The 24,898-nt window shown below is 32.1% G+C and overlaps 4 protein-coding genes and 1 pseudogene across 6 annotated transcripts in view; 4 read left to right on the top strand and 1 right to left on the bottom strand.

Annotated features, from left to right (window-relative positions):
* The window catches only part of LOC149482737 (5'-3' exonuclease PLD3-like), a 37,334-nt gene extending 28,647 nt beyond the window's left edge, over nt 1-8,687 (top strand). The window contains exons 9-11 of the mRNA XM_089703345.1: nt 3,539-3,678; nt 4,182-4,347; nt 5,865-8,687. Coding sequence (XP_089559471.1) covers nt 3,539-3,678; nt 4,182-4,347; nt 5,865-6,146 — 588 coding nt within the window. The 3' untranslated portion in view covers nt 6,147-8,687. The remainder of the gene's footprint in view (nt 1-3,538; nt 3,679-4,181; nt 4,348-5,864) is intronic.
* Nucleotides 8,688-11,689: 3,002 nt separating this feature from the next.
* LOC149482736 (follistatin-like) lies at nt 11,690-16,124 on the top strand. The gene is made up of 6 exons (XM_089703352.1): nt 11,690-11,887; nt 12,857-13,001; nt 13,828-13,991; nt 14,502-14,693; nt 15,219-15,419; nt 15,830-16,124. The coding sequence occupies exons 1-6, from the start codon at nt 11,866-11,868 to the stop codon at nt 16,039-16,041; spliced, it is 936 nt and encodes a 311-aa protein (XP_089559478.1). The 5' UTR covers nt 11,690-11,865; the 3' UTR covers nt 16,042-16,124.
* Nucleotides 16,125-16,323: 199 nt separating this feature from the next.
* On the top strand, nt 16,324-18,148 carry LOC149482735 (protein takeout-like). The gene is made up of 5 exons (XM_089703228.1): nt 16,324-16,463; nt 16,664-16,886; nt 17,068-17,192; nt 17,422-17,574; nt 17,989-18,148. The coding sequence occupies exons 1-5, from the start codon at nt 16,391-16,393 to the stop codon at nt 18,138-18,140; spliced, it is 726 nt and encodes a 241-aa protein (XP_089559354.1). The 5' UTR covers nt 16,324-16,390; the 3' UTR covers nt 18,141-18,148.
* Nucleotides 18,149-18,513: 365 nt separating this feature from the next.
* Nucleotides 18,514-19,500, bottom strand: LOC149482734 (uncharacterized; annotated as a pseudogene).
* Nucleotides 19,501-21,474: 1,974 nt separating this feature from the next.
* Nucleotides 21,475-24,898, top strand: part of LOC149482733 (monocarboxylate transporter 14) — a 45,786-nt gene continuing 42,362 nt past the window's right edge. For 2 of the 3 annotated variants that reach the window (XM_089703264.1, XM_089703263.1), the window contains exon 1: nt 22,707-23,187. In XM_089703264.1, the coding sequence (XP_089559390.1) occupies nt 23,119-23,187 (69 nt within the window). In that variant the 5' untranslated portion in view covers nt 22,707-23,118. Of the gene's footprint in view, nt 21,580-22,706; nt 23,188-24,898 lie in introns of those variants that run through there. The other variant, XM_089703265.1, reaches the window with a different exon arrangement.

Here is a 24,898-nt window from a genome sequence, read left to right as displayed (position 1 = left end):
TTATTTTACCTCTCTAACTCAAACTTTATAAGAATAAATTATTTATAAATCTCAAACTCTTTATGTCGAATCAAAATCCGCCTAAGTCGAAATCCTCCATAAGTTGAAAACTCTATAACTCGAATTTTTTGGCGTCTCCCTTGATATTCGACTTATAGAGGTGCTACTGTAATTAAATGATGTTTCATTTTATATATGTATAAAAGACTCTGCTTTTGCGATTGAATTCAATTCAAGATATATATAGAGCTATTTATATTTTATAGTTATTTAGAATTCAAAAGTCACAATTCAGAGCAGACATCTACAATTTTAAAGTTTAAATGTTTCCAAGCGTTTTCCATTCCATTTAGCCTTTCTATTGATGGCTTCAAGTTAATCTTTATAAAAGCTACAACTGCTGACTCATTACATTGAATGCTAGAACCTTCGAAGCACCTTCCTGTTATTTAACAATGACATAGAACTTTCTTTTGTGTTTTATTTACACGAATAGTTTGATAATAGAAGGTTTTGAAAATTAAAGAAAAAAAAATTTTAAACGAACTTGATCTAGCTAAATTCGTATATTATGTGCCAGGATTAGCTCGAAGAATATTAAAAAAAAAATTTCATCATCATAGTTAAAAATTAAAATGAACATTCGTTGGGTGAAGACTTACCGTACTAAAAAAAATCAAACCATTCCATGACGAGTCTAAACATTACTGTTTATTTTTATCTTATCAATTGCTTAACTTAGTTGTTGTATGCAATAAATAGCTGGAGAAAGAACAATCTATGTTCGTCTTTACCTATACAACTAAGCAATAAAACACATTAGAAACTGTGTTCACATAAACTTCGTGTAAGTACATATACAGTTCAGTTCATGTAAATATACAGTTCATGGAAGATGCATTAAAGTTGAATGTTCTGAAGAAAACTTGACGTCAATTTCAGTGACACAAAGTAGTAAGTTGGTAAAGTGGACAGTATGCACAAAATGTACTCGTAACATTCTGATAAGTGACAGTATAAATTTTATACGATTTGAATTAATTAATACATTTTCCTGTTTGATAAAAATATGTTAATTTATCGCACGCCTCATAAGCGAAGCGTTGAGGTGGGTACTACTGTCACTTCGCGCAAAACAACTGATTTTTCAAACTTAAAATGTCTTTATGTATCATACATTGCACTTGTAAGATAATACATACACACACATATTAAGAAAAAACACTATTTTTAACGTTCATGATATTTTTGATATCATTTTTGTTATTTAAACTAGTTAAAAAACAGTTTAAAAAAGTTCTGTCTTGGACGTCCGTGTGTCTGTATGTGCGGATCCTTTTTCTTGTTAACACGATAGCGACCGAAATACTTTACTAATCGAGTCTTTTTTTTTCTCTTACGCTTGAGTATGCTCAGGAATAGAACCCTTTCATTTTTCAGGGTCTGATTCGATGTGGTTTAATTGTTATTAAATAAACAAAAATAATAATTAATAAATATTTATTAAAAAAAATTATGAGGCGTGCACTTTTGGATTTTCCAAACTATTTATTAGTATAAATACAGTGTTGCGATATTATAACACGGTTTGAGCACTTTTCACAAAAATCTTTGTGCAAAATATTGACTGTTTTTGTACCATATTGTTATCACAGACATATTTGTATTTAGAATTTAGTAATTTTGAATATGAATATGTAAGTAGTTCCTATTTTTAACTTCAATATTATTAATAAACCAATAATCTTAAATTATAAACTTTAACTACATGAACCGAAATTGTGCTAAGATTTAAATAATACGGCTCATTTGCTGATTCCTTCGCTTTTCAATATATGTCGCCCAATGTTCTCTGGATGTCTTGTTCAGAAGTAAAATAAGTGTCAGGGGTAAAAGTCTATAGTTGTAAAAAAAATCCATCACCACGAAAAATGTATGCCAAACTTGAAGAAAGAATGTTAGTATGAAAAACTGAGTCACCATGTCACAAACGATGGCAACACCTAACAATGAAACCATTCGCCTTGCTTTCATTCGAGATGCACAATTTACACCCGATTTTACCACCGATTTCACGACACTCACAAATAATAACAAGTTGATATTTATTATAAAACAAATACTTAAATAGTCCAACATTATCTTCTCTGATAAGGTCTCTATTTCAAAGAGTGTACAAACGATGCCATTCGTTATAATCTTTACAACTGCTTGAGTTCCATATGCCACTAAGATGGCCTTTCTCTTCTCATAACTTATTTTTCCCGTATGTACCAGCACTAACTTGAGAAAGGCGAACAAAGCTGCACATAAAGACCAACTTATAGAGGCAAATAAAAAATAACATGATATGTTTATTAAAATCTCGCTCTCATGACCTTCTTCTAAATATTTATTGCTTACGTATTCTGCAAAAAGTTGAAAAGTTCCGTACAAAATTTGATGCACGCTTAAAAAGTTATGCAGTGTTCGCCATTTTGGTAGAAGGCACCAAGATAAAAGTACGGAGAGTAGGCACAAAGCTGAGATGCCTAAAGCGAATAAACCCATTATAGCACTGTGGTCCTTTGATAGTCTGATAAGCGACTGTGTTTTTTAATACGATATATTTTTTAAATTAATTAGTAAATTTCATTTGATATATTAATTAATTAGCCCTTCGATTAACACAACGCATAAACTCATTATTTAAATAGTAGATTCATTGCGATTTGTGAGCTATTAAACTTTAAACGTACTTTTGACATGTAAATATAATTCTGATCCGCTTTTAAATAGTAACAAACAAATAAAACTACCTTTTTAAATAATATTTTTCATACAAAATTATAATACCGAAAATAAAAAATTATATGATCATTTATAATTCAGCTTTTCTGAAATGAAATAAAAATTACGATTCATATTTGAATAAAGAATTAGCCTTATTTAACGCTAAACATTTTCAATCAAATCCCAAATTATTAATGTGTTTGCATACTAAAGGTTAAATGTTGGTGTCTTGACCTTTACCCGGCTTGGCATATAAAACTTTTATGGGTTTACTTTGCAGGGATGGGCTTTGTCATCGTTTCAGTTTTTATATTGAAAGCACTATGGCGTTTTAAAACCGCTCAACCCATTTTTCAAATAGTTTTTTTTATATAAATTGATAAGCAGCTCAATAAACTGTGCTTACTTTAAATAAAATTAAGGACTATGTTCACTTACATTTATTTTTTTAATAATGTTTGCAATGCAAGGGATTGCAAATACTTGATGACTGATAAATGTTGCCGTTACATTCAACAGATAGATGAATGCAAAAACGATATTGTTATTTAAAAATTGTACATACTTATACTCTTCTTCTCAATCTGATCAATTAAATAAATAACAAAGGTCGTGTGTTTACATGGTAGATTAATATCTTTATATAGAAACTATTGCTAAGTCCAGTCAATTTCTCTTCTCTTGTCTTAATGTTATTGTTTCTACAGGCTGTTGTTGGGTTTATATTTTACAAAAAAACTTAAACATAATTGTTAACTCTTTCTAGAGTTCTCCACCGAAACTTAGTCCCGTGGGTCGCACGAATGACGACGATGCGATTGTTAACATCATCCATTCGGCGGAAGAGTTTGTGTACATATCCGTGATGGATTACGCTCCTGCGTGCGAGTTTACGCCGATACCGAGGTGAGTTGTGTAAAACATTTCCATCTAGAACATATTTTTAATTTGTCTCTTATACGCGAACGTTTATGTCCTGTTTGATTGTCTTGCTTCTTAGTATATTCCGTTACCGTCATAATAGATTTTGAATGTGAATTTTATAATCCTTCCTATGGCGTTAGAGCGTTATTTGATAATGTTTCATTCTTCATATCATAATATCCTCCTTCTATGACGCTGTTTAATATTTTATGTACGAGTATTTACCGAATTAACTTACAATAAACATCTAAACTCAGAATATCGCTTAAAAAAATGTGCTTAAGCGACCATTAGGCAGAGTTTTATAATGAGCGAACCAATAGACTAAAAACATTATTGGCAAGAATTTTGAATGAACTTTTTAATGTTATTTGTAAATGTTAATTTTAACGTTCGGATATTTTTGACTACTTTTTAATAGGCGTTTTTGAGTCGTTGTTTTCGTAGGTACATCAATGATTTATCGTCTTCTATCTGTATTTCAGGTACTGGCCAAAAATAGATGACGCGATCCGTGGTGCGGCAGTAGAGCGGCGCGTCCGTGTACGCATGCTAGTGAGCTGGTGGCGGCACTCGTCCGGCGCGGAGGAGCACTACCTGCGCTCGCTCGCCGCGCTGCACGCCGCGCTGCCCCGCCTCGATATACAAGTGGTGAGTGTGTACGCATGCTAGTGAGCTGGTGGCGGCACTCGTCCGGCGCGGAGGAGCACTACCTGCGCTCGCTCGCCGCGCTGCACGCCGCGCTGCCCCGCCTCGATATACAAGTGGTGAGTGTGTACGCATGCTAGTGAGCTGGTGGCGGCACTCGTCCGGCGCGGAGGAGCACTACCTGCGCTCGCTCGCCGCGCTGCACGCCGCGCTGCCCCGCCTCGATATACAAGTGGTGAGTGTGTACGCATGCTAGTGAGCTGGTGGCGGCACTCGTCCGGCGCGGAGGAGCACTACCTGCGCTCGCTCGCCGCGCTGCACGCCGCGCTGCCCCGCCTCGATATACAAGTGGTGAGTGTGTACGCATGCTAGTGAGCTGGTGGCGGCACTCGTCCGGCGCGGAGGAGCACTACCTGCGCTCGCTCGCCGCGCTGCACGCCGCGCTGCCCCGCCTCGATATACAAGTGGTGAGTTTTTTTTTTTGAAGTGAAAACTTCTTTAGCGGCGTTTTGAAGATTTTGTAATCTTAAACTCGCGTCAGGACACGTGGCCTGATCGAAAAAGCGTAAGACGGATTTTTTTTTAGCCCTTATATTCCATGCGTAAGACGGATACCATTCCAAAATATCAAACATGCTGAACGTTAATAATCAAGTTTTCACTTCTGCCGGCACTCCCGGAGTGCAACCCGTCTTTTTTTTGTGTTGTGTTTCTCAATGTTAGCCAGAAGGGCTTCTACATTTTAACGCGGACGCGGGGGTGAACTGAAGGTTCACCCTGGTAGCGACATGCGGGCGGGCGTCCCCCCGCCACGGGGATCTCGAGCCTCGGCTTGGGCTGTCGCTTGAGTGGAGGAGGCCGGAAGGGCCCTAGTCGGACGGGCGCTCACCCGGGTGGGCGCGGGAACGCGGAACAAGGGACCTCCTCCTACCACGTGCAAAGCCGGGACGGACCGCTAGTTTTTCATTAAATATTGTGCCACCATCAAACTATCCACTTAATCCACTCTTGGCAGATTGTCAGAATAACCTTTTTGAAAACCTTCATCCATTCTAAACACTACACGGTTTACTATAATGTAATCGTTTATAAAATGTAATGTAAAGGTATTATTTCCTTGAAATGCAAGCACACTATTAGGAATAGCTTATTTTTTGACGAATAAACGAAACAAAATTCACCGGACCGAATGCCGCGCAGTATCGCGGTCGCGGGCTGACCGGGGGTGTGACGTCATAGCGTGAGCGCGCGTAAACTTTTAAAAAGCGCTTAAACTTCTCATAACTTCGGAAATACTGCTTGGATTGAAGTGAAATAAACACTAATGTAATAAACACTAATGTAATCTACGCTAATATTTTAAGTGTATGTTTTAGTAATATTTTGACCCTCTTGTGTTCTCCATTCTGTTAGATGTCTGGTCTATAATAGAAAAACTTCAAAAAATTTAAATTTTTGTCACACATCACTGAACAACTGATTAACTAAAAGCTACTAATTTTTCCTTTCCTTGATTTCAGCGTCGCTTCATAGTCCCATCCACGCCGGATCAAGACAAAATTCCGTTCGCACGAGTCAACCACAACAAATACATGGTCACTGATAAAACTGCGTACATTGGGACGTCTAATTGGTCGGGCGACTATTTCATAGATACAGCGGGTGTTGCGTTCGTATATCAACCGGAGTTAGATGATGTTCGAGATATTTCTAGAAACTTCACGAAGAACATTCGACAGGATTTGCAAGAAGTGTTCGAGAGAGATTGGTCGTCTCCGTATGCAGTGCCGCTTCGGTTATAGCATTAAAGTGTGATGTTCAACAACTGCCAACTTGTATTCCGATTCTAACCATTTTTATTAGTGTTTTTTTGTTGGGTTGTACGTGTTTGTTAGGGGTTTTGTATACTAGTTATAATTGCTGATATTTTATAGAGAAAATTTTCAAATAATGTTTTTGAAGTGAAAACTTCTTTAGCGGCGTTGGGTATAAAATCTTAAACTCGCGTCAGGACACGTGGCCTGATCGAAAAAGCGTAAGACGGATTTTTTTTTAGCCCTTATATTCCATGCGTAAGACGGATACCATTCCAAAATATCAAACATGCTCAACGTTAATAATCAAGTTTTCACTTCTGCCGGCACTCCCGGAGTGCAACCCGTCTTTTTTTTATTTTGCGGGTAGTAACGTTCATTGAAAAAAAATTCAAAGAACAAAGGCTTATTTTACGATACTTCATCATTTTGTAAAAATAATCTTGTCTTTATTTTATTTGACATAAAAAAATGTCGGTGTTAACTATCGTTGAGAAGTTTTCTTTTATAATGAATTTAGATGTATGTGCTTCTTTCATTTTATTTAGAATTCAAATATATACATTATTGTGTTTTTGCTATTTTCAACTGGTGTGTATTTTGTTAATGAATGATTTTTTATTCATGGTGTTATGCGAATTTTTATGATACTTTTGATGGAGACTACAAGACATACAAATGTATAATTTTTAAATATGTATTTAAATTATGAACTTGCGTTTGAATATCATCATTTGTAATACCGTTTTTTGCATTATATAATCGTAATATATTACGAACTGTGTATACTATTTGAAGTATTAATAAATACTGTGAGACCGATTATATATAAAGATTTATAATAATCTGAACTCATAAGAGTGATCCCTAACATAATTGAATGAAATCCTCTAAAATATTGTAACGTTTTATTGATGAAGCAAGCGAGCAACCGCTCATAAAAGATATAAAAAGTATAAATAAATATCATCCCTGTTTAATAAAATACTTAGGTATTTCATATAAGAATCGAATAAAATATGGCAATCTGCTACATGACTCGTTAATTGCTATTCGGCCTTGTAAATAAATGTAAAAGAAATGTGCGTAGATACAGATTAACAGAAATATTGAATATCACGTAAAATAATCTATGAGTTTACAAAGTAAATACAAAACTTTTTCTATCTCTCGTATATTATGATGTAAGGATTTTTGTTTTGAGTAGATTTACATACTATGAAATATAATACGGTAAGTGAGTGGTTGTCACGTTTATTTCTATTTGTAATGGTGAATAAATAAATAATGTACTTATAATGTTACTAGCGATCATGTAGTTATTTGAATGTATTTCTATATTTTTAAATTAATAAAGCGTGCCTTTCCCTTGTATTGTACTTAAGAGTTTGCGTAGATTTTTATATCCCGTAGATAGATTTTAATTAAGAAATTAAATACTACTGAAATATTAGTGAGATAATACTATGATTATAATGTTATAGAATTTTGTAAATAGATTGCCTCATTTAATTAAGTCTATATTAAGAAAAATAATAATATTAAACATACATTTTTCTTAAATAGTCAATAGTCGTATAATTAAAACTATATAGATATAGTCGTATATTTACGAAACGCTCTTAAATGTTTAGTTTTAAGTCATTGTCTTTGACCATGAAACGTTTTATTACTATGTAAATGAGTATTGGCTTAGGTTTATTTATGACATAGACCACAGATCAAGTACACAAACAGATAGCGTAAGTGCATCCGTCGAACGTGACATGTATGCGCATTATTCCAATTTCTAAATAACATTTGATTAGCTCCTGTTAATCCATTCATTACAACTAAAATATTAGTTCCAGTGTTAAAGAAATAATATCTCAAAACTTACAAAAAACGCAGAAAAACTTGTGTCCTTTGCCTATTAAAATATGTACTATAAGAAATAAAACGCGAGGGTGGGTTACTAAGGCGGACAACTATAATGACAACAGCTATTCATCCACTTAAATATTAAATCAAAAGTTACGTCTAACAGTAGGTACTATATTTGCGCTAGTTGAACTGTTCAGTACATTAAATAACTATTTGTATTAATTAAATAAAAAATGTTCTTATAAATTTATTTTCTCTGCCCAAGTAAATCTTTCCTAAGAGCGAGAAAGAAAGTATGCTCACATTGCGCTCTAACGATTCATTATGAATGTAGTTTTGTCTCGCTCTTTTATATAGCTTCTAAACAATAAGAAGACAGGCACGTATATAACGGCAGGAAAGGAATATTTAAAACAAGATCATTACGACAATCAATGTGTTAATGCCAAAATATTCTGTAGTTGGTTTATGAAATAGTTTATATTTAGTATTTACCATATTTTTTGGACCAAATGTATGTAATATGTATCCTTAGTCGGTAATATTGTTTGTTTAAGAATTTGATTGTACCAGCTCATAGCATAAGTTTCATTAAGCAATAGTTTTTTTTATTTGACTGTATAAGTATAAATATCTCAGCTATTGTAAATAAATTATGCATTGAAAGTTTTTGTTTTATTTATAATTACTATTAGTATTACACAATAAAAAGGTCTGAGCACATTTTCATGTAAAACAATTTTTCAAATGATAATTTTTTTAATTTTTTTCTAATGAAATACCAAATTTGATCTCCTAGGGGCTAGTACGTACTGGTAGAGCATTGAAAATTGATCAATGAATTACTTCGATGTGAAATAACCTTTATGCGACACCTTGTCTGACAAACATCAACCTTACTACAAATATATTTAATGCCTGAAAATAACGAGGCGAAGCTTCTAAGAGAAAAAAGCCCCTTCCTGCATTTTGGATAGGCTCCATCTATAACTACGCGAGAACACGTACTATTATACAATTTTTCAAACAAAATTTACTGAAGAACATAATAATATACAACTTGAATTTCCATTAAAGGATAAACCTTTGCCAAAAGCCATCATAAACAAGTTCAAAATATTAAACACATAAAGACATAGCAACAACCCGTGGGTTTGACCTCAGTACGATCTGGCGATACCTTGTTAACAAATTATGAATCAGTAGCATTATTGTACGGGATACGAAAAAGGATATTTTCAATACATTATTCATACAAAATTCTTGTACTATTTGTAATACCATGTGAAACATGCAATTTTGCAAAAGAACCGCAACTACATAAATTTTAATTGACACATGTCCTATAACACGGAAACAATGATTTTTGATTACTCGTTAGATATGTGCAGTTGTGTTGTACTTATTAATTGTACAGCATCAGGTACAACCGTACAAGTAATTCCTAAGAATTGAATACATAGGAAAATACGGACGTTAAATTTTATAATAATTGAATATTCATTTTATTTGATATGAGAATAAAGATTTATGATATATTTTATATGATACCTAGGTACTTATTGCACGCCTCATAAGCGAAGCGTTGAGGTGGGTACTACTGTCACTTCGCGCAAAACATCTGATTTTTCAAACTTAAAATGTCTTTATGTATCATACATTGCACTTGTAAGATAATACATACACACACATATTAAGAAAAAACACTATTTTTAACGTTCATGATATTTTTGATGTCATTTTTGTTATTTAAACTAGTTAAAAAACAGTTTAAAAAAGTTCTGTCTTGGACGTCCGTGTGTCTGTATGTGCGGATCCTTTTTCTTGTTAACACGATAGCGACCGAAATACTTTACTAATCGAGTCTTTTTTTTTCTCTTACGCTTGAGTATGCTCAGGAATAGAACCCTTTCATTTTTCAGGGTCTGATTCGATGTGGTTTAATTGTTATTAAATAAACAAAAATAATAAATAATAAATATTTATTAAAAAAAAAATTATGAGGCGTGCACTTTTGGATTTTCCAAATTATTTTTATCTGTTAATCATAACAAATTTTATTCGTAATCTTGGAAATAATTTTTCACTGGTACCTGAAGTGATTTGTACATCTTCTGTTAAGAAGAAAGAGACAAATTGGAATATTTTCTGCTCTTCTTTTAGATGTGTCTGTTTTTTTAGCTTTTTGTAATCGCTACATCTATAGAGATATGTAGAGTTTCTTCAATGTTATAATTTAAAAAGCAACTGGGGCCCTGGGGGTCAAGAATTTGGCCAATTTAATTGCTTTGAAATAAAAAATGTGGCGGCATCACCCAAAGGGCGCCAAAACACAATTTTTTACACAATTAAAATAAATAAATAACTCGGAATGAAACATTATTTCTTGTAGTAAAACGGAAAACGGGCTACGTGTCGATGATTGTTATTAGATATATCTAGGTTTATAATTTATATGGGGTGATGCAGATGTTAGGAAATATTTTATCCTGCTGAGATAGTTAGGTCGTTTATATGTTTAATTGTATTTTCAATTGTTTTAATACCAAGTACTTAATGTAAATTAGTTATTATGACTACTTACTAGGTATCGTTTGTGCACGATCTGTTAATTATTGATTCTTAGTACCTATGTAGCTATACAATTTGATTACGCTTGTATTGCCACTACCTCGCAAGTCATAACTTCAACAACAGTAAGCTCTATCATTACACACATAGTTTACAAATACAGTGTTTAAAAGGTTTTGTACTATAGGTATTCTGGAATATATCGGATATTCAGGGATTAGGTACAAATTCAATGCTAAAATAATTTTTAAAATCGGTCCTATGTAGTTCCTACGCTTACCGCGTTCAAAAAAACTCTTCGTTTTATATTTTTAGTATAGAAATATAGATAATATCATGAATATCAAGGCCTAATACTGTTATAATGATAAAAGAAATGTACTATCAAAAATAAAATACAATATATGGGTTAGGTACCCCCGGCTACGGCTACTACTAGGTATAAGACAGCCTACCAACACCAAGTATCTCAAATCGAATTGAGCATTATCCTATTTATAGGTATAGTGTTAAATGCATAAGTAAATAAATAGAGCATAGATTATTAGATATTATCTAGTATAGATTTCAGTCAACTTAAATACACATTGCACCTGTGTAAATGCATATCTGTAGATAATTTAAAATATTTTTCTTTTTAATAATTGCTATTTTATTAAAAAAAAAAAACAATTGTATGTAACTAGTAATTTCCAGGTATGGTATGGTATTGAAATAATATTACAAAATATGTAAAATTGAGAACGTTCTTCTATGACTATAATTAAATAAATATAAAATTTTATAGTCTGTTTTAATCATAGCTTTCTGTATTTCATATAGATAATAGCAGATCTATTATGAAGAATCAAAAATTTGAAAATAATGGTGTCTTTTACAAAATTATCTACGAATACGAGCACCATTTTATACTTATCTAATTATATCAGTCTTTAGCACCGGGAGGGATTTTCCCCGCGTTACCTTTGTTTGATGCTTCGATCCCCTGCACACTGCCTTCAAAATATGATTCAGGCTCATACAGGCTCCTACATTTTCTTTGACAAGACCTTCGGTCTTTCTACAAATTTAATTTAGATATCCTATTGTGACTCAGTTAATATACGCCTTAGTATCCGGTAAGGTAGACGCGAGGTAAATTTTATATAACAACTCGCGTATCACCGTGGCCGTGGGTCATTTTGTTAACTAGCTCTGTCGTGATGTGTTATCTCGAAATAATAAACTAATGAGTTTAAAATTGTGACTTGAAAAAATATTTTATATATCACCAATGGAGTTCAAGATACTATTTTGTAAGTGTTGTGATTTTTTTTATTTTACACAAATTATTTGCGGTTAACCATTAAGCAGTCAGGTGTTTAAGATTGTGCTGTGAAACCGCATTTAACTGTGTTTATAACGTTTGATACGAAGTACATCATAAGATTCAATTTAAATATTCATTTACTCATAATAATAAGTTTAACCAATAGGTACTTAATTCATAGCAACTTTATGTAATTTATTTTAACATAAATCAACTATGTTCAATATCGAATACATTTTCGCAAATTATTAGGGATTTGTTCAATGATTATGTACATGATTATATTTTGTAAATATTATTTGACAATTTAATTTTATTTGTCATTTTTCTCATGCGGCCATATTATGAATATAAGAATGGTAGAGTCTTTTGAATAATTACATAAAATTATATAAAGATCCCGCATGGTGTAACTGATATGTATGATAATAACTGCATACCATGTGCATAAATAATGCTAACAAAACCTCACTTATCGGGGTAATAACCTGAGTAATAACAATTACAACAATTAAGTTATGTGCCCGGTGTTTATATAGAGTTATGCTCATGATCCTCGTAGCGACCTTTTTTACTTTTTTTGACGGTACCTACTTACGAACTTAGTTCCTTGTAAATATGTTTATTTATGCATGATGCATCATCAATAGGTGTATTATTTTGTTCATAAATATTATTAATATGATCATAACTAAGTACGTGCGTTATATCACTTTTCCTCAATAAATAAGTTTAAAATTAAATTTAGGCTATACTGACATGGTCGACCTTATATGCGAAGCCAGCGGCTTGTATATCGCCAGTCCCTTAATGACCTTTACGCAATTATAATATGTATACGTGTTAGGTAAGAAAGTATGTACGTATGGTATAAAAAAATGTACAATCATCACTTATAATAGGACATTGCTCGTTGGAATTAGATGCCATATTGATTAGGATACTTTGTTAACAGTTGTATTGACGGTGTGCCATCAAACATTTTCATACCACCGACATTGGCGAAATTCGAATAACGGGTATCAGGATTATGATTATCCATTCAATCAAGATAAGGGCACGCTAGTTTTCCCGGATTCAAGTGAAGAAGATTATCCACGGTAAGCATGTGTGATGAAAAACTAACAATGAAAGGTTCCTAGGTATGTCTATGGCTAATTTTGCTGATCAATCAATAGACCTTTCCCAAAACACAGATCCTACAACAAATCTAATTATGCCTTACTAGAAAATTGAGACGAAGCCACTATCTTTATACTCTACTTTTTAAAACCATGTCGTTATTAGTTTTCAATGTCTAATTAATTATTTTTTATCTTTATACTTACAATGAGCAAATGCTAATAGCGAATTATACGTCGATTGTGCAAGTTGTGCCATCATAATAAGCAAATAGATTTCATAATACGCAGGTAATATCCAAGGTAAATAACTACTTGCGTATAACCACAGACTAATAATAATATACTACGTATACAAGTATAACAAAATTCCCGTACTGATTACACACAAGCTTGGGGAAGATATTGGCTTCTTATTGCTCTGTCGTGCGTAATTTTTCGTTTGACGCATCTTGTAATTGAAAGTCACGACCTTATATGGAGGATAACTTACATTAGGACAAACCTAGGTTATTAAAAAAATATATGTATTAGAGTTGGTACTTACCCAATAAGTACGACATAAATTTAATTAAGTTTATTTATAAATGTAAATAAATAGCTCTACAAATTTTAAATTTAATTTAACTGAATATTGGTTAAAGACTCCATCATTAATTCTTATTTTATAGTACCAAAGAACTCTAAAGAAACTTTCTCTACTGCTATTTATTATCCGTTGCAATTCTATCAATCTTAGCTTTTACAATACTCCTTAAACTTTGATTATTCTTGATATTGTTGTTCACCTATATTATATTTTTAGATGGAACGTTTTCCCGACGACTACTAGAAGGCCATATATAAACAATATTCAATCCTGCATATCCACATGTCCTGCCTCATCACAATACAGGCCTGTATGTGGCACTGATGGCGTCACATACCAGAATATCGATCGCTTGCGGTGTGCAATGAAATGTGGAGTTGGTAAGCGTGAATATCGAACGATAAACTAATGTAACTCAATTAATAAATTAACCTAACGATGTTGGGTTTTCTGACGGCGCGTGGCATTTGACGCCGATGATTTTAATAATTTGTTATTTGCTTGAAACTTCTTTTAGATCAAATAGATTTGACTCTTTTGCTGATAATATGTACTCACAAGAAAGATACCTACGTTCTCTGGTTATATTCAACACACGTAGTCAATACACGCCTCCTAAACTTAGTGGCGGGTTTGTTCAGACTTGTACATATAATAATTTGTTATAATTCCCCTATATATAATTAAAAAATAATATCCCCAATATTAGATACCATACCTTGATACACAATATATCATGTTAAATATAAAAAAAATTGGCAGATAAATATGGTAAGAAACTATTTATAGAGTCAAAAAGGAGTCTAACACTGAGGCCAATGATCAGCTTTGTAGAGTCATCATTTTTACATTTATTCAGTAGGTAATAAAAATTCATATTTACATTACAGATGTGCAACTAAAATACAGGTTTGCCTGCGGTCAATTTAGTAGCACAGAAAGTCCAACAAACAATGGGAATAATTTACAGGCTTGTATGAACGAATGTCCGACAACTTCGGAATACAACCCTGTATGTGGTACGGATAATGTTACGTACAATAATATTGGCAAATTATATTGTGCTCAGCGATGCGGTTCTGGTGAGTTAAACTTTTATTTTATATTAATATTAATAATACGGGAGATAAAGACATGCGAGTAATGTGTAATAGAAAACAGAGATAGGGTAAAAGTATTAATTCCTAATTTTGTTTGCTTATATTTTAAAACCAACATAATTCATAATAATCCACACGAAATGGGGAAATATTATCTAATTATAAACGATTTCGTATTACAAAAATATATACATACCTAGTTAGTTTCGCAAATCATTTAAGAGGAAAACATACCATTATTACTTAAGTACTATCTATTATTTATTACTTTGTACATGATGTTGCGTATAATTAAATAAGCAATATTATGTACCTACATGATATTTTCCTCTTCATACAATTTATGATCGATTTTAATAATATTTAAAATAATGTATGGTAATGAAAAATCCTTATCAGAACGACTTACACAAAGCTCATTGCAATGAGAAGGCAGAATTCAAGAGATGAAGGCACGCCGCGAAAATTCAACATCTAGGTACAACTTTTTAACATCGTATGTTTCAGATGTGGATATCAAAAGAAAGTTGCCATGTCCCAAACCCACAACACAAGCCCCAACGGAACCACCCAATAATTCTGTGGAAAATGTACAAAGCTGCATAGCAACTTGTCCAGTGACATCAGAGTACAATCCTGTCTGTGGGACCAATGGCGTCACTTACAATAATGAAGGACAATTAGAATGCGCAAAGTCGTGTGGTGTCGGTAAGTTACTCTGTGCTTACCTGCTTGCATGGTAGTTGGTACTCGTATCATAGTCTAGATACTAGCTCGTATACTTCGTTATGTATCCTACTGTAACTACAGTATTACATTATCAAATTATACTATGTTGAACTGCGTCTTAAGCATCGGATAGAAATTATCACTAGTTAATTTCTCTAAAGCAACAACGATTAAAAGCTAGGAAGTTATGCTGCTTATAAGTCTCAAGTTAATTTGAAATGTTAATTTAAACCGGAACACATTAAAAATCCATATTGTTCTTATATTTAAACTTATTTGTAGAGCTTTATGCTTTAGGTTGATATTACAGTGAAATCATAAAAGTTTGAGTTCCAAACTTCGTTTTCTTGACAAATTTCTGTGTTAACAAAGCAATTCTTTTTCTACAGACGTTTCTCTACGTGGTCGCACGGCGTGTTTCTTGTTAACAACTTCATCACCAACCGCCGGTGATGTGCCGTTCCCAGACATGACAACAAAATCAACATCATTCACCATCCCTCAAGACATTTTAAATAGCATTTTCACAAAAACCCCAGCTGATGATGACGATAATGTGGAACCCCAAATCGATCCTAGATTTGAATCTAATTCTTCTTAAGGATTATAAACATGTTAATACTATAGTCATTATACCTATGTATATAGAATTGTATTATAGTCAAAATAAATAATTTTAGTGTATCATCAGCATTTTATTTAAAACCATAAAGGAGAACAATATTTATATGCTACAATATATTTTAATGTACCTTAACTATGTTGGGATGCCATTTAAAACTATCTTATATAGTCTTTTAAAATCAATTAACAAATGATAAGAAACCATAACTTCATTTCAAATCTACCTTGTCTTATATATATCAATTGATACAATCATCACTAGGTTGCGACACAGGCGTTAGTTCTGTGGCGGTTGCTAATTTCAACAACATTCACCGAAAGAAAATATGTATAAATTTAGTATACTAGTGTTTTTATGTGTTTGTCTTTCTATTTTTCTTAATGGAGTACTATGTTTTCGTAAGTAACATTTTCTAATAAATACTTGTTAAGTTGTAAGATAAAAAATCACTTATTATTTTACAGTCGATTAAGTGATTTATTTCTTTGTTAGTGAGGGAAATGAGCTTACGTTAAATTGACATACGAAAAACTTATTTCCCCCATTAACTTTACATTCGGATTCAATACAATAACCAGTTTTGTTTATCCCGTTTCAGAGGGTTTCAGAAAAGTATGTACAGATACTACACCACAATGCTTAAGAGAGACGGTTCAAGCCGCTCTACCTGACTTCATTCAAGGGATCCCACAACTAGGGATTAGTTCCTTGGACCCTTTTGTTGTGAAATCCCTTAATCTTACTTTGCCTGGCGGATTAAACGTCGAATTTACAAATGGTTACGCAAAAGGTTTGAAGAACTGTATTATAGAGTCAATGACGTAAGTAACTATTAATTTGTAATTGGAAATACTCACTATAATTATTATTTTGCTAACAACTCGTAGATGATAATTATCGATATTTATAGTTATTATTTAATGAATATTCTGCGTTATGTACTGTAACTTAACGTTATAAAGTTACGAAAATTGTTCATTACTGTTTCTTTTTGTGTTTTAGGAAGTCAGGAGATACTTATGAATTAATATATAAATGCAACTTTGTCATCAAAGGAAAATACCATTATTCAGGCGACATTCTTTATTTCAATCTTCATGGAGCAGGGGATACAATCATCACTTCTAGTGAGTATTTTTGAGAATATGTATTTTTCTTGCTTTTCTTTTATCACGTTACCAACAAATAAATTACAAGAGACATGAGATAGCTATTCCAATATATTTAAGTTACATATTAAATTTTCATTACATTTGTATTTATTTATTAACTCTTTAGTTGTTATATTTGGTTATAAATTTAAAATACTAACTACACTTTAATAAAGTCGTGAAAAATTCAATCTTCATTTTCCAGAAAACGTCGTAACTAAGTGGACATTCCAATTGGGAACTATAAACAAGGATGGAAAAGAGTATTTCCAAATGAAAAATTTTAATTCATCAATAAATTATGAAGGTCGAGTTCATTACTATATGACGAATCTAATACCAGGGAATCCCGAAATGAGTAAGTATCGAATATTATCGACCGTGACTGTTAACAAGGTGATTTGCATGTGCAGTTAAATTCGGTCCATTGAAAATTATAAAAATTGGTTTTGTTCTTGATATTTTGCCTTTCCGCTAATCCAATAAACCATATTGTAAATTGCATCTTTTTCAATATCGACCTAAACAAAAATAATGAGGTGTGAGAGAAAATAACAAATTTAAATCCTTTAAAATTAATAAAAAAATATTTACATATCACACACAACAGCTCTACCTTTGTTCGTCGCCGCTTATTATAACAAGCATTGAATGTTCTAGAATGCCATTAGCAGTTAGCTGCCCTCCAATTAATATGTACTTTATAATTAAATTTAGTTTTAGTTTAAACTTGACTACGCAACCTGTTTTATTTCATTTTGATTGTTTCTAGGTAAAACTATCCTGACATACATGAATCAAAATTGGCGGAATATAGCACAGGAATTTGGCGGCCCGGTCTTTAAATACGGCGTTGAAACGATCCTTCACAACGTTTACAAACTTTTTGACTCAGTTCCAATAGATAATATAATTCAACCTTAAAAATTATTAATATGCAATAAAATAAATCAAGATATATTGCATTTTTATTATTTTACAATAAAATTCCTGTAGGGACGTCGCGTCGTAACTAACTATAACCAAAAATACAAATAATTTAATTTAATGAAATCAACACTGTTTTAAAATTATTATAATTTCAGAACGCGTGCTATTTCTTTACATAAAGGAGAGATATTTTAAAGTTTAGACACTAATTTAAAGTCAATATTTTGAATTTACTAATTATAAGAGTCTATTTAAAAATACAAATTTAGCACATTCTCTGTAGAATTTAATGAATAATATTTACATGTAGAATATTACATATGTAATTATAGTTTTATAGGTACCTACATTATTTCTAAATAACCAGTTAACGACGACTCTCAAAAATATCTCGCCTTAACGTAGGTTCATATTTAGATAGATAGTACATAGATGTACGAAGTGAACATAATTTAAATACTGAGGATGAGAAAATTCAAGCAATGTGCATAATTTGTAGTATAAAGATCAGGTATGTGGTAGTCACACTTACAAATTTAAGTAATAATTTGATGTTTATATCGTACATGCCGAAAGCAGTTATGTGAAGCGGCCAAACTTCTATCGCTTTCATAAAAGTCTTTGCTTGAATTCGCTTTACACTCGGGGTCTTATAATTTATAATAACTTCATTAACTAAAGCCTTAGTTTGGCTTCGGATCGCCAGCACTTCTTCACAAATATACGCTATAAGGACAAGCGTACATACTTCAACAGAGCCCCATAATATAATAGCCAGGATGTAAATATAAATACGACTATAAAATCGTAAATAGGTGACTAACGATACTAAGATAAACACAAATGTCGATACTATAATTGCAAAAAAGTTTAAGTCGAAAACCGTGTTTATTAGTTCGCAAGATTCTCCAATCAGACAATACGCGATAGCCAATGATTTAATCTGCATATTTTTTTCTAAAACGTTTTGGCCATTATAAAAAACATTATTCCTTCTCTTCCACCTGAATGCGATTACAAGTTGACTTTGATTTATTTTTTCCAAATATTTATTTATGACTCGTTGCCTTTCCGATATTATATTTAAATAGGTATATAAGGCAAAGACTTCGACATGACGCTCAATAACTAATAGTATTAATATAATGATAAAAGTTGACCAAATTTTATTGTAAGAAAATTGAAAAATACAAAATATAAGAAATCCAATAATTATCAGAAATAATTTTAGTGTAACTTTCCATTTAAATTTGAAATAAAAGTTTTGATCAATTCTCAACAATGAATCAATCTGAGCAACATTTGTTATGATGCGAATATGTTTGTCGCCAAAATGCGTATAATTGAAAATCATAGTTATGATATACTTAAGCAGCACTAATAAAGACGGTATTGCATTTTCAAAATGAGGGAATATCGGCGTGTTAAAAACACCGAGAGCATAATAAATAGTAATCAAGCAAACCAACGAAACGGTGTATTTTCTCATGTTTGCTGTAGGCGCAGAGATGTTTCCTTCTTTATAACAGTATCTAAATATTCCAAAACACTTTTCCACATTTGCCAACCATTTCAAGGATTCTATGATATGACCGAGATGTGTTTCCATAGGTCCGGATATAAAATGCGAAATATATAATTAATTATTACTCAATTACTTAAAACTTTTTTAATTAAAAAAATACACCAACAAAGCGGGACGAGTAATAAATGAAAAGTGCAGGCAACGAGTGTTTTACAATCAATCGATTAAACACTTAGATTAATAAGTGTTTAATGTACCTAATGGTTTTAGAGTTCCATAAATGAATGACCTTTTTTAATATCCAACACCTAGATACTATAAATTATTAATGCTGAAATATGTTTGTTCATCCTTATTTCAAGGCAAAACTGAGCGATGAATTGGCGTGATTTTTAAAAGTGGAGGTAGTTGAAGGGTTTGGTGATTGACATTTTCTACTTTTATCTCTTTTTAACTAGCCCATTTCCGTAAAATGAGAGTGGTGGAAGTTTGTATGCAGCATTCCCCAGTTATTTATTAGTATTTTTATTTTTGTAAAAAAATATATTTACCACGCAATAAACATATTATCTAATTACTGATTAATTTTCCTAGTAATATAATTGTGCTGAACTAAATACTGATATCTAATATGAGATTCTTATATCCAGATTCCGTATGTTTGAAATTACATAATATTAGGTAGTCGTAATTTTTGGTTTTATAGTAACTATTACATTCTTATAAATTCCTAATAGAAAAAAAAATGATCATAAGGCGGGATTCGAACCATTGTTTTCTCGGCCACCCGTGATCCCACCTCATTGCTGAGTCACAGTAAATATATACGAATCTATCAGTTTAAGATCGTTGAGTCTTTAAAATTTTTCATGTTCTGACAGATCTTAGTCGTTTTATTTTTGACCAATACCTGTTACTATTTTTTTATGTTATAATTAGCAAAGGAGCTTTAGCTGTTTTTGTTTCAGCAAAGTACACCCGGTGTGTGGTATTTTCCCTGGTGCGAGCTGGCCCAATTTGTGCCAAAGCGTGCTCGACTCCCACATTAAAAAAGTCACCTGATAAATAAAAATATATTTTTAACTTTAAACGTAACGATAGAAATACCCTCTCCAAAAGAAAAACTGTTTCATTTGGATTTTAAAAGATTTACTATTCAAACTGCGATAATGAGAACTGGATCAAAGAAATGGAATTTCATTTCAACTGTCAAAAATCCCAGCTGAAATGCGGACTTGCGCTCGCCGTATCGACCGCGACAATTTTAGGCATGCCACTTACTTGTCGATACTATGGATTTTAACCGCTTATCGGGATATGCCATAGACTAAAGAAAAAGAAGACTCTTATAAGAAATTAGAAAACTCTGTATGAATTTAGTTCTTATACTTTGATGTCGTACAAAAAAATATAGTCTTTCTGTTCAAAGAGTAAAAATTAACAGTACACTCTACTCATTTTTCCGTTAAAGCTGCTTACTCGGAAGAATATCTGTACGGAATTTATTTAGTTCTCTTTTTCCTGAATATAACAAACTTTTAAATACATAAAAGCTATTAGCATTAGCAGTTATTATGTTGGAGTCATATTTCTGTGATTTTCGCTATTTTACTATAGTGGGGGTGTAACTCGAAACAAAGTTCACGCGTATGGTAAAATAATCTCTTCAAAAAAGTATCGATGTTGATCGTCGCTCCCTTCAGCTTAGGGGTTGTATTAAGGCACAACGCCGCGGCTGCGGTCGCGCGACGGACGCGCGGGAGGCTGCTATTGCAGCCAACCGTCGCGTTAGACAAACACATCGATCACAACGCGACAACCATGGGTCAGACCGCTGGTGCCGAAAGTAACCCTGACAACGATGACGAGGAGCCGCGTATCCACGTCAACCCGACTGAAAGCTCATTGGTAAGTTCCGAGTTATGTCATTTAGAATTCATTCAATAATCCGCATTGCTGCTGCTTGCAGAATAATGATTTTAATAGAGTCACTAACTAATTCTGTAAGGATGTAGTTAGGTTTTTATTTGTATAGCTATTTTTTATGCTTAATAATAAACGCTGGTTACGTAACCATTTGGAATGGTAGAGCTTTTTTAATACGGGGAAATTATACAGAATTTTAACGTAGAGCAAGTGTGTCAGGCATACGTGTCAGGTAACTATATAATATTTGTTTATAATTTTTGAGGTAAATTTAATATCATTTGAAGAAGCTTAAGACAAAATAAGATTGATGTTAATTTATAAAGAGATTTTAGTAAATTAAAAAGTATAATGTATTGACTGTTGTTATTTATCTTGCTATTTTATATAGGTATGTATTTATGTGTAACTATAAATGAAAATTATTCATCATTACGAATAAATACAATCCTTCAACTGCAGCCTATCAAATCTAACAAAATATATTTTTTAAATGTTTTCTTCACCTTCTTCGCTTTTATTCAACTAGTTACTATGCTGGCGTAATAATTCAGCGTGTTTGCTTTTCGGAAATTATTTTTGAACGCCTACAAGTAAATAAATATTAATAATATAAGCACATTATATAATTATGTATTACTAGCGGTCCGCCCCAGCTTCGCCCGTGGCACATATTTACGTTTTCTCTACATAATCCTCGTACTTCAAGGAATAAAATTAAAAAAGAATTATTGAAATCGGTTCACCCGTTCACGCGTGATGCCGTGACCAAGGAAAACGGCTGCCTACTGCTGTATCAAAAATAAAATTACATTTCAGTAAATATCGGTAAGATTTTCATTAATTAAATACTACCTAAAATTATAATTGTAGAGTTTACATAAATATGGAAATATAAACTTAAAGTATCATCCAAACAGTGTATGAATATTTCATATCTTTTCAATATTATCTTATTAAATTACCACTAATGAACAACTAGTAGGGGGGATACGACCATTACGACCTATAATCATGAATGTTGTCACTTGATAAAATTGCTTCTCAGAAAACAAATTAAATTTTCGCGCGCATGTTACGCACTTGGCGCGTGTTTTTATTTTGACAGTTGTCGTTCCGACAGCAAGAAGAACACAGTGCTTGCGTTGTTTCGTGTAAAACGAAACGTTTCGACTAGCCCCATTGTTAATGAAATCAGCTGTCAAATATCCAAAAGATTAAAATAAAAACAAAATTTAAAGAATTTAATTCAGTGCCTGAGATAGTGTATTTTATTGTTATTGAAGACTGAATGTAACGTTTACCACTATGGGGGTTGTGTTGTGCAGTTAATATTATTTGTGCTGTCAAAGTATAAAATCAAAATAATCTATTTCATTTGAAATGTTCTTTAATTAAAAATAAATATATTATAAATACATTGACTCTTTAAATCACAAGTGTACAGTGTACATAGTATTTCTAGTTTATGTTAAACGTTTTGTAAAGCGTCGTCTTAGATAATAACTGCATTAGTCCAAAATGTCTAAAGTGTCTTTGAGCAATATTCCATCAAATCCAAGAATAAATCGCTTACGCACATTTTCCAGGGTGAGTGGATTATATTTAATATTTATTGTTCACAACTATTCGATATTTGAATGTTCATAATCGTTCAGTTTTGTTTTGAGGTTAGTTAACATTGAACTTCATAAATTAATGTTTTGCAAATAATATATCATAAGCTTTTTAAAATATTTACAAAAGCATATCGCTTTTATAGTATTCATTTAATTTTATACGATTACCTTTGATGAAATCACAATTTTTAATGGTTGATTTTATAAATTTAATGTAAATCAAAATCTACTTGGTACACATTTTATATACTGCATCTTGTCAAAATAATTCTATTTCTATGTTACTTACTGTTATTACCTTCAACAAAGAAAACAAAGTAAAATATACATGCTCCTAAGTTATAGTGTTGCTAGAATTAAACATAGGTAGATAGTTACTATAAAATTAATGTTCTGTATTGATAGATCTTGATAATTTTAAAGTTACCTTATAAAGGTAATGCTACATTTCCAATTTTCTATATCAGTGGGTGTTTTTTCTTCTGTTCAATAAAAATCCAAATAATAACTATGTACAAGGTATGAATGGAATATTCCATTAATTATTAAGTCAAGTAATACAAATCAACTATACTTTTATTTGAAATTAGTTAAGTTACAATGGTGGTTCCATGATGAAGACCACTATCTTCAATAGAAAAGTCCAAGGTTAGAGACCAGACGAACATGCAAAATTTAAATGGATTTTTAAATGTATCTGCACATAACCACTGCTCCTAACAGTGAAGAATAACATCAATCATCATAAGGAGGCTGGCATGAACGGCATGTGAAAGAATTAAAAAATTGACGATATGCACAATTTGAACATCTGCTAAACAGCACTAGGCCAGTGTGATAATAGCATGAATCTCTTTGTCAATGTAGTGAAATTAATAGGGAACTGATGATGATTACTATGACACACAGATCCACTGGCCCAGACAAAGAATAAATAATATTCTATATCCAAAATTAATTATAGTAATAAGCTTGAGCCTGTGACTTTTGTGATCTGAGCTGTTGCATCACAAGCAAGAGTCAAAGCTCTTTATATTAAAAAAAAGAAATTATTTACTTTCATTGTATTTTATTGACATTGATTTTTTTTACAGAAGTTGTAAGCTTAGGCTTTAGAAAGTTATGAATAGTACTCAAGTTTATTATCTTGTAGATTAAAGGTTAATGTAATGTTTATTTTCTAATGATATAAATATCTGTATACTGTATAGCTATAGAAGTGAATCACAAGGACATCCATAAACATTGCTTCCAACTCATTAGCTTCAATGTCACAAGCTTTAGGCTGTTTAATATGACAGCGGCTATAATTTTATTGACAGGATACACACTTGAGTGCTTATGCCCGGATAAATATGAAAAAAAAATCTTAGGACAATTTCCATAAATTATAATTACATTACAAGAGAAATAACAACATGTAAAGTTACATTAATATTATTATTTGATCTTTGGTATATGAAATAGGTAATCAAAATTTAATTAAAATTACTTACCTAATAGTGTTGCAGATCATCTTTAGACACAATCATGAAATAATACTGAGGGTGGTAGAATTTTTTTTCTAGTGTTTTAATGTAATATCACTACATAGTATAAAACAAAGTCGCTTTCCCTGTCCCTATGTCCCTATGTCCCTATGTCCCTTTGTACGCTTAAATCTTTGAAACTACGCAACGGAT

The sequence above is a fragment of the Colias philodice genome, chromosome 14, assembly GCF_061535455.1.
Source record: "Colias philodice isolate Cphi_HAF_F1 chromosome 14, ilColPhil1 Martin Lab GWU primary, whole genome shotgun sequence".
In the NCBI taxonomy this organism is placed as follows: Eukaryota; Metazoa; Arthropoda; class Insecta; order Lepidoptera; family Pieridae; genus Colias; species Colias philodice.
This window is presented reverse-complemented; position numbering and strand designations above follow the sequence as displayed.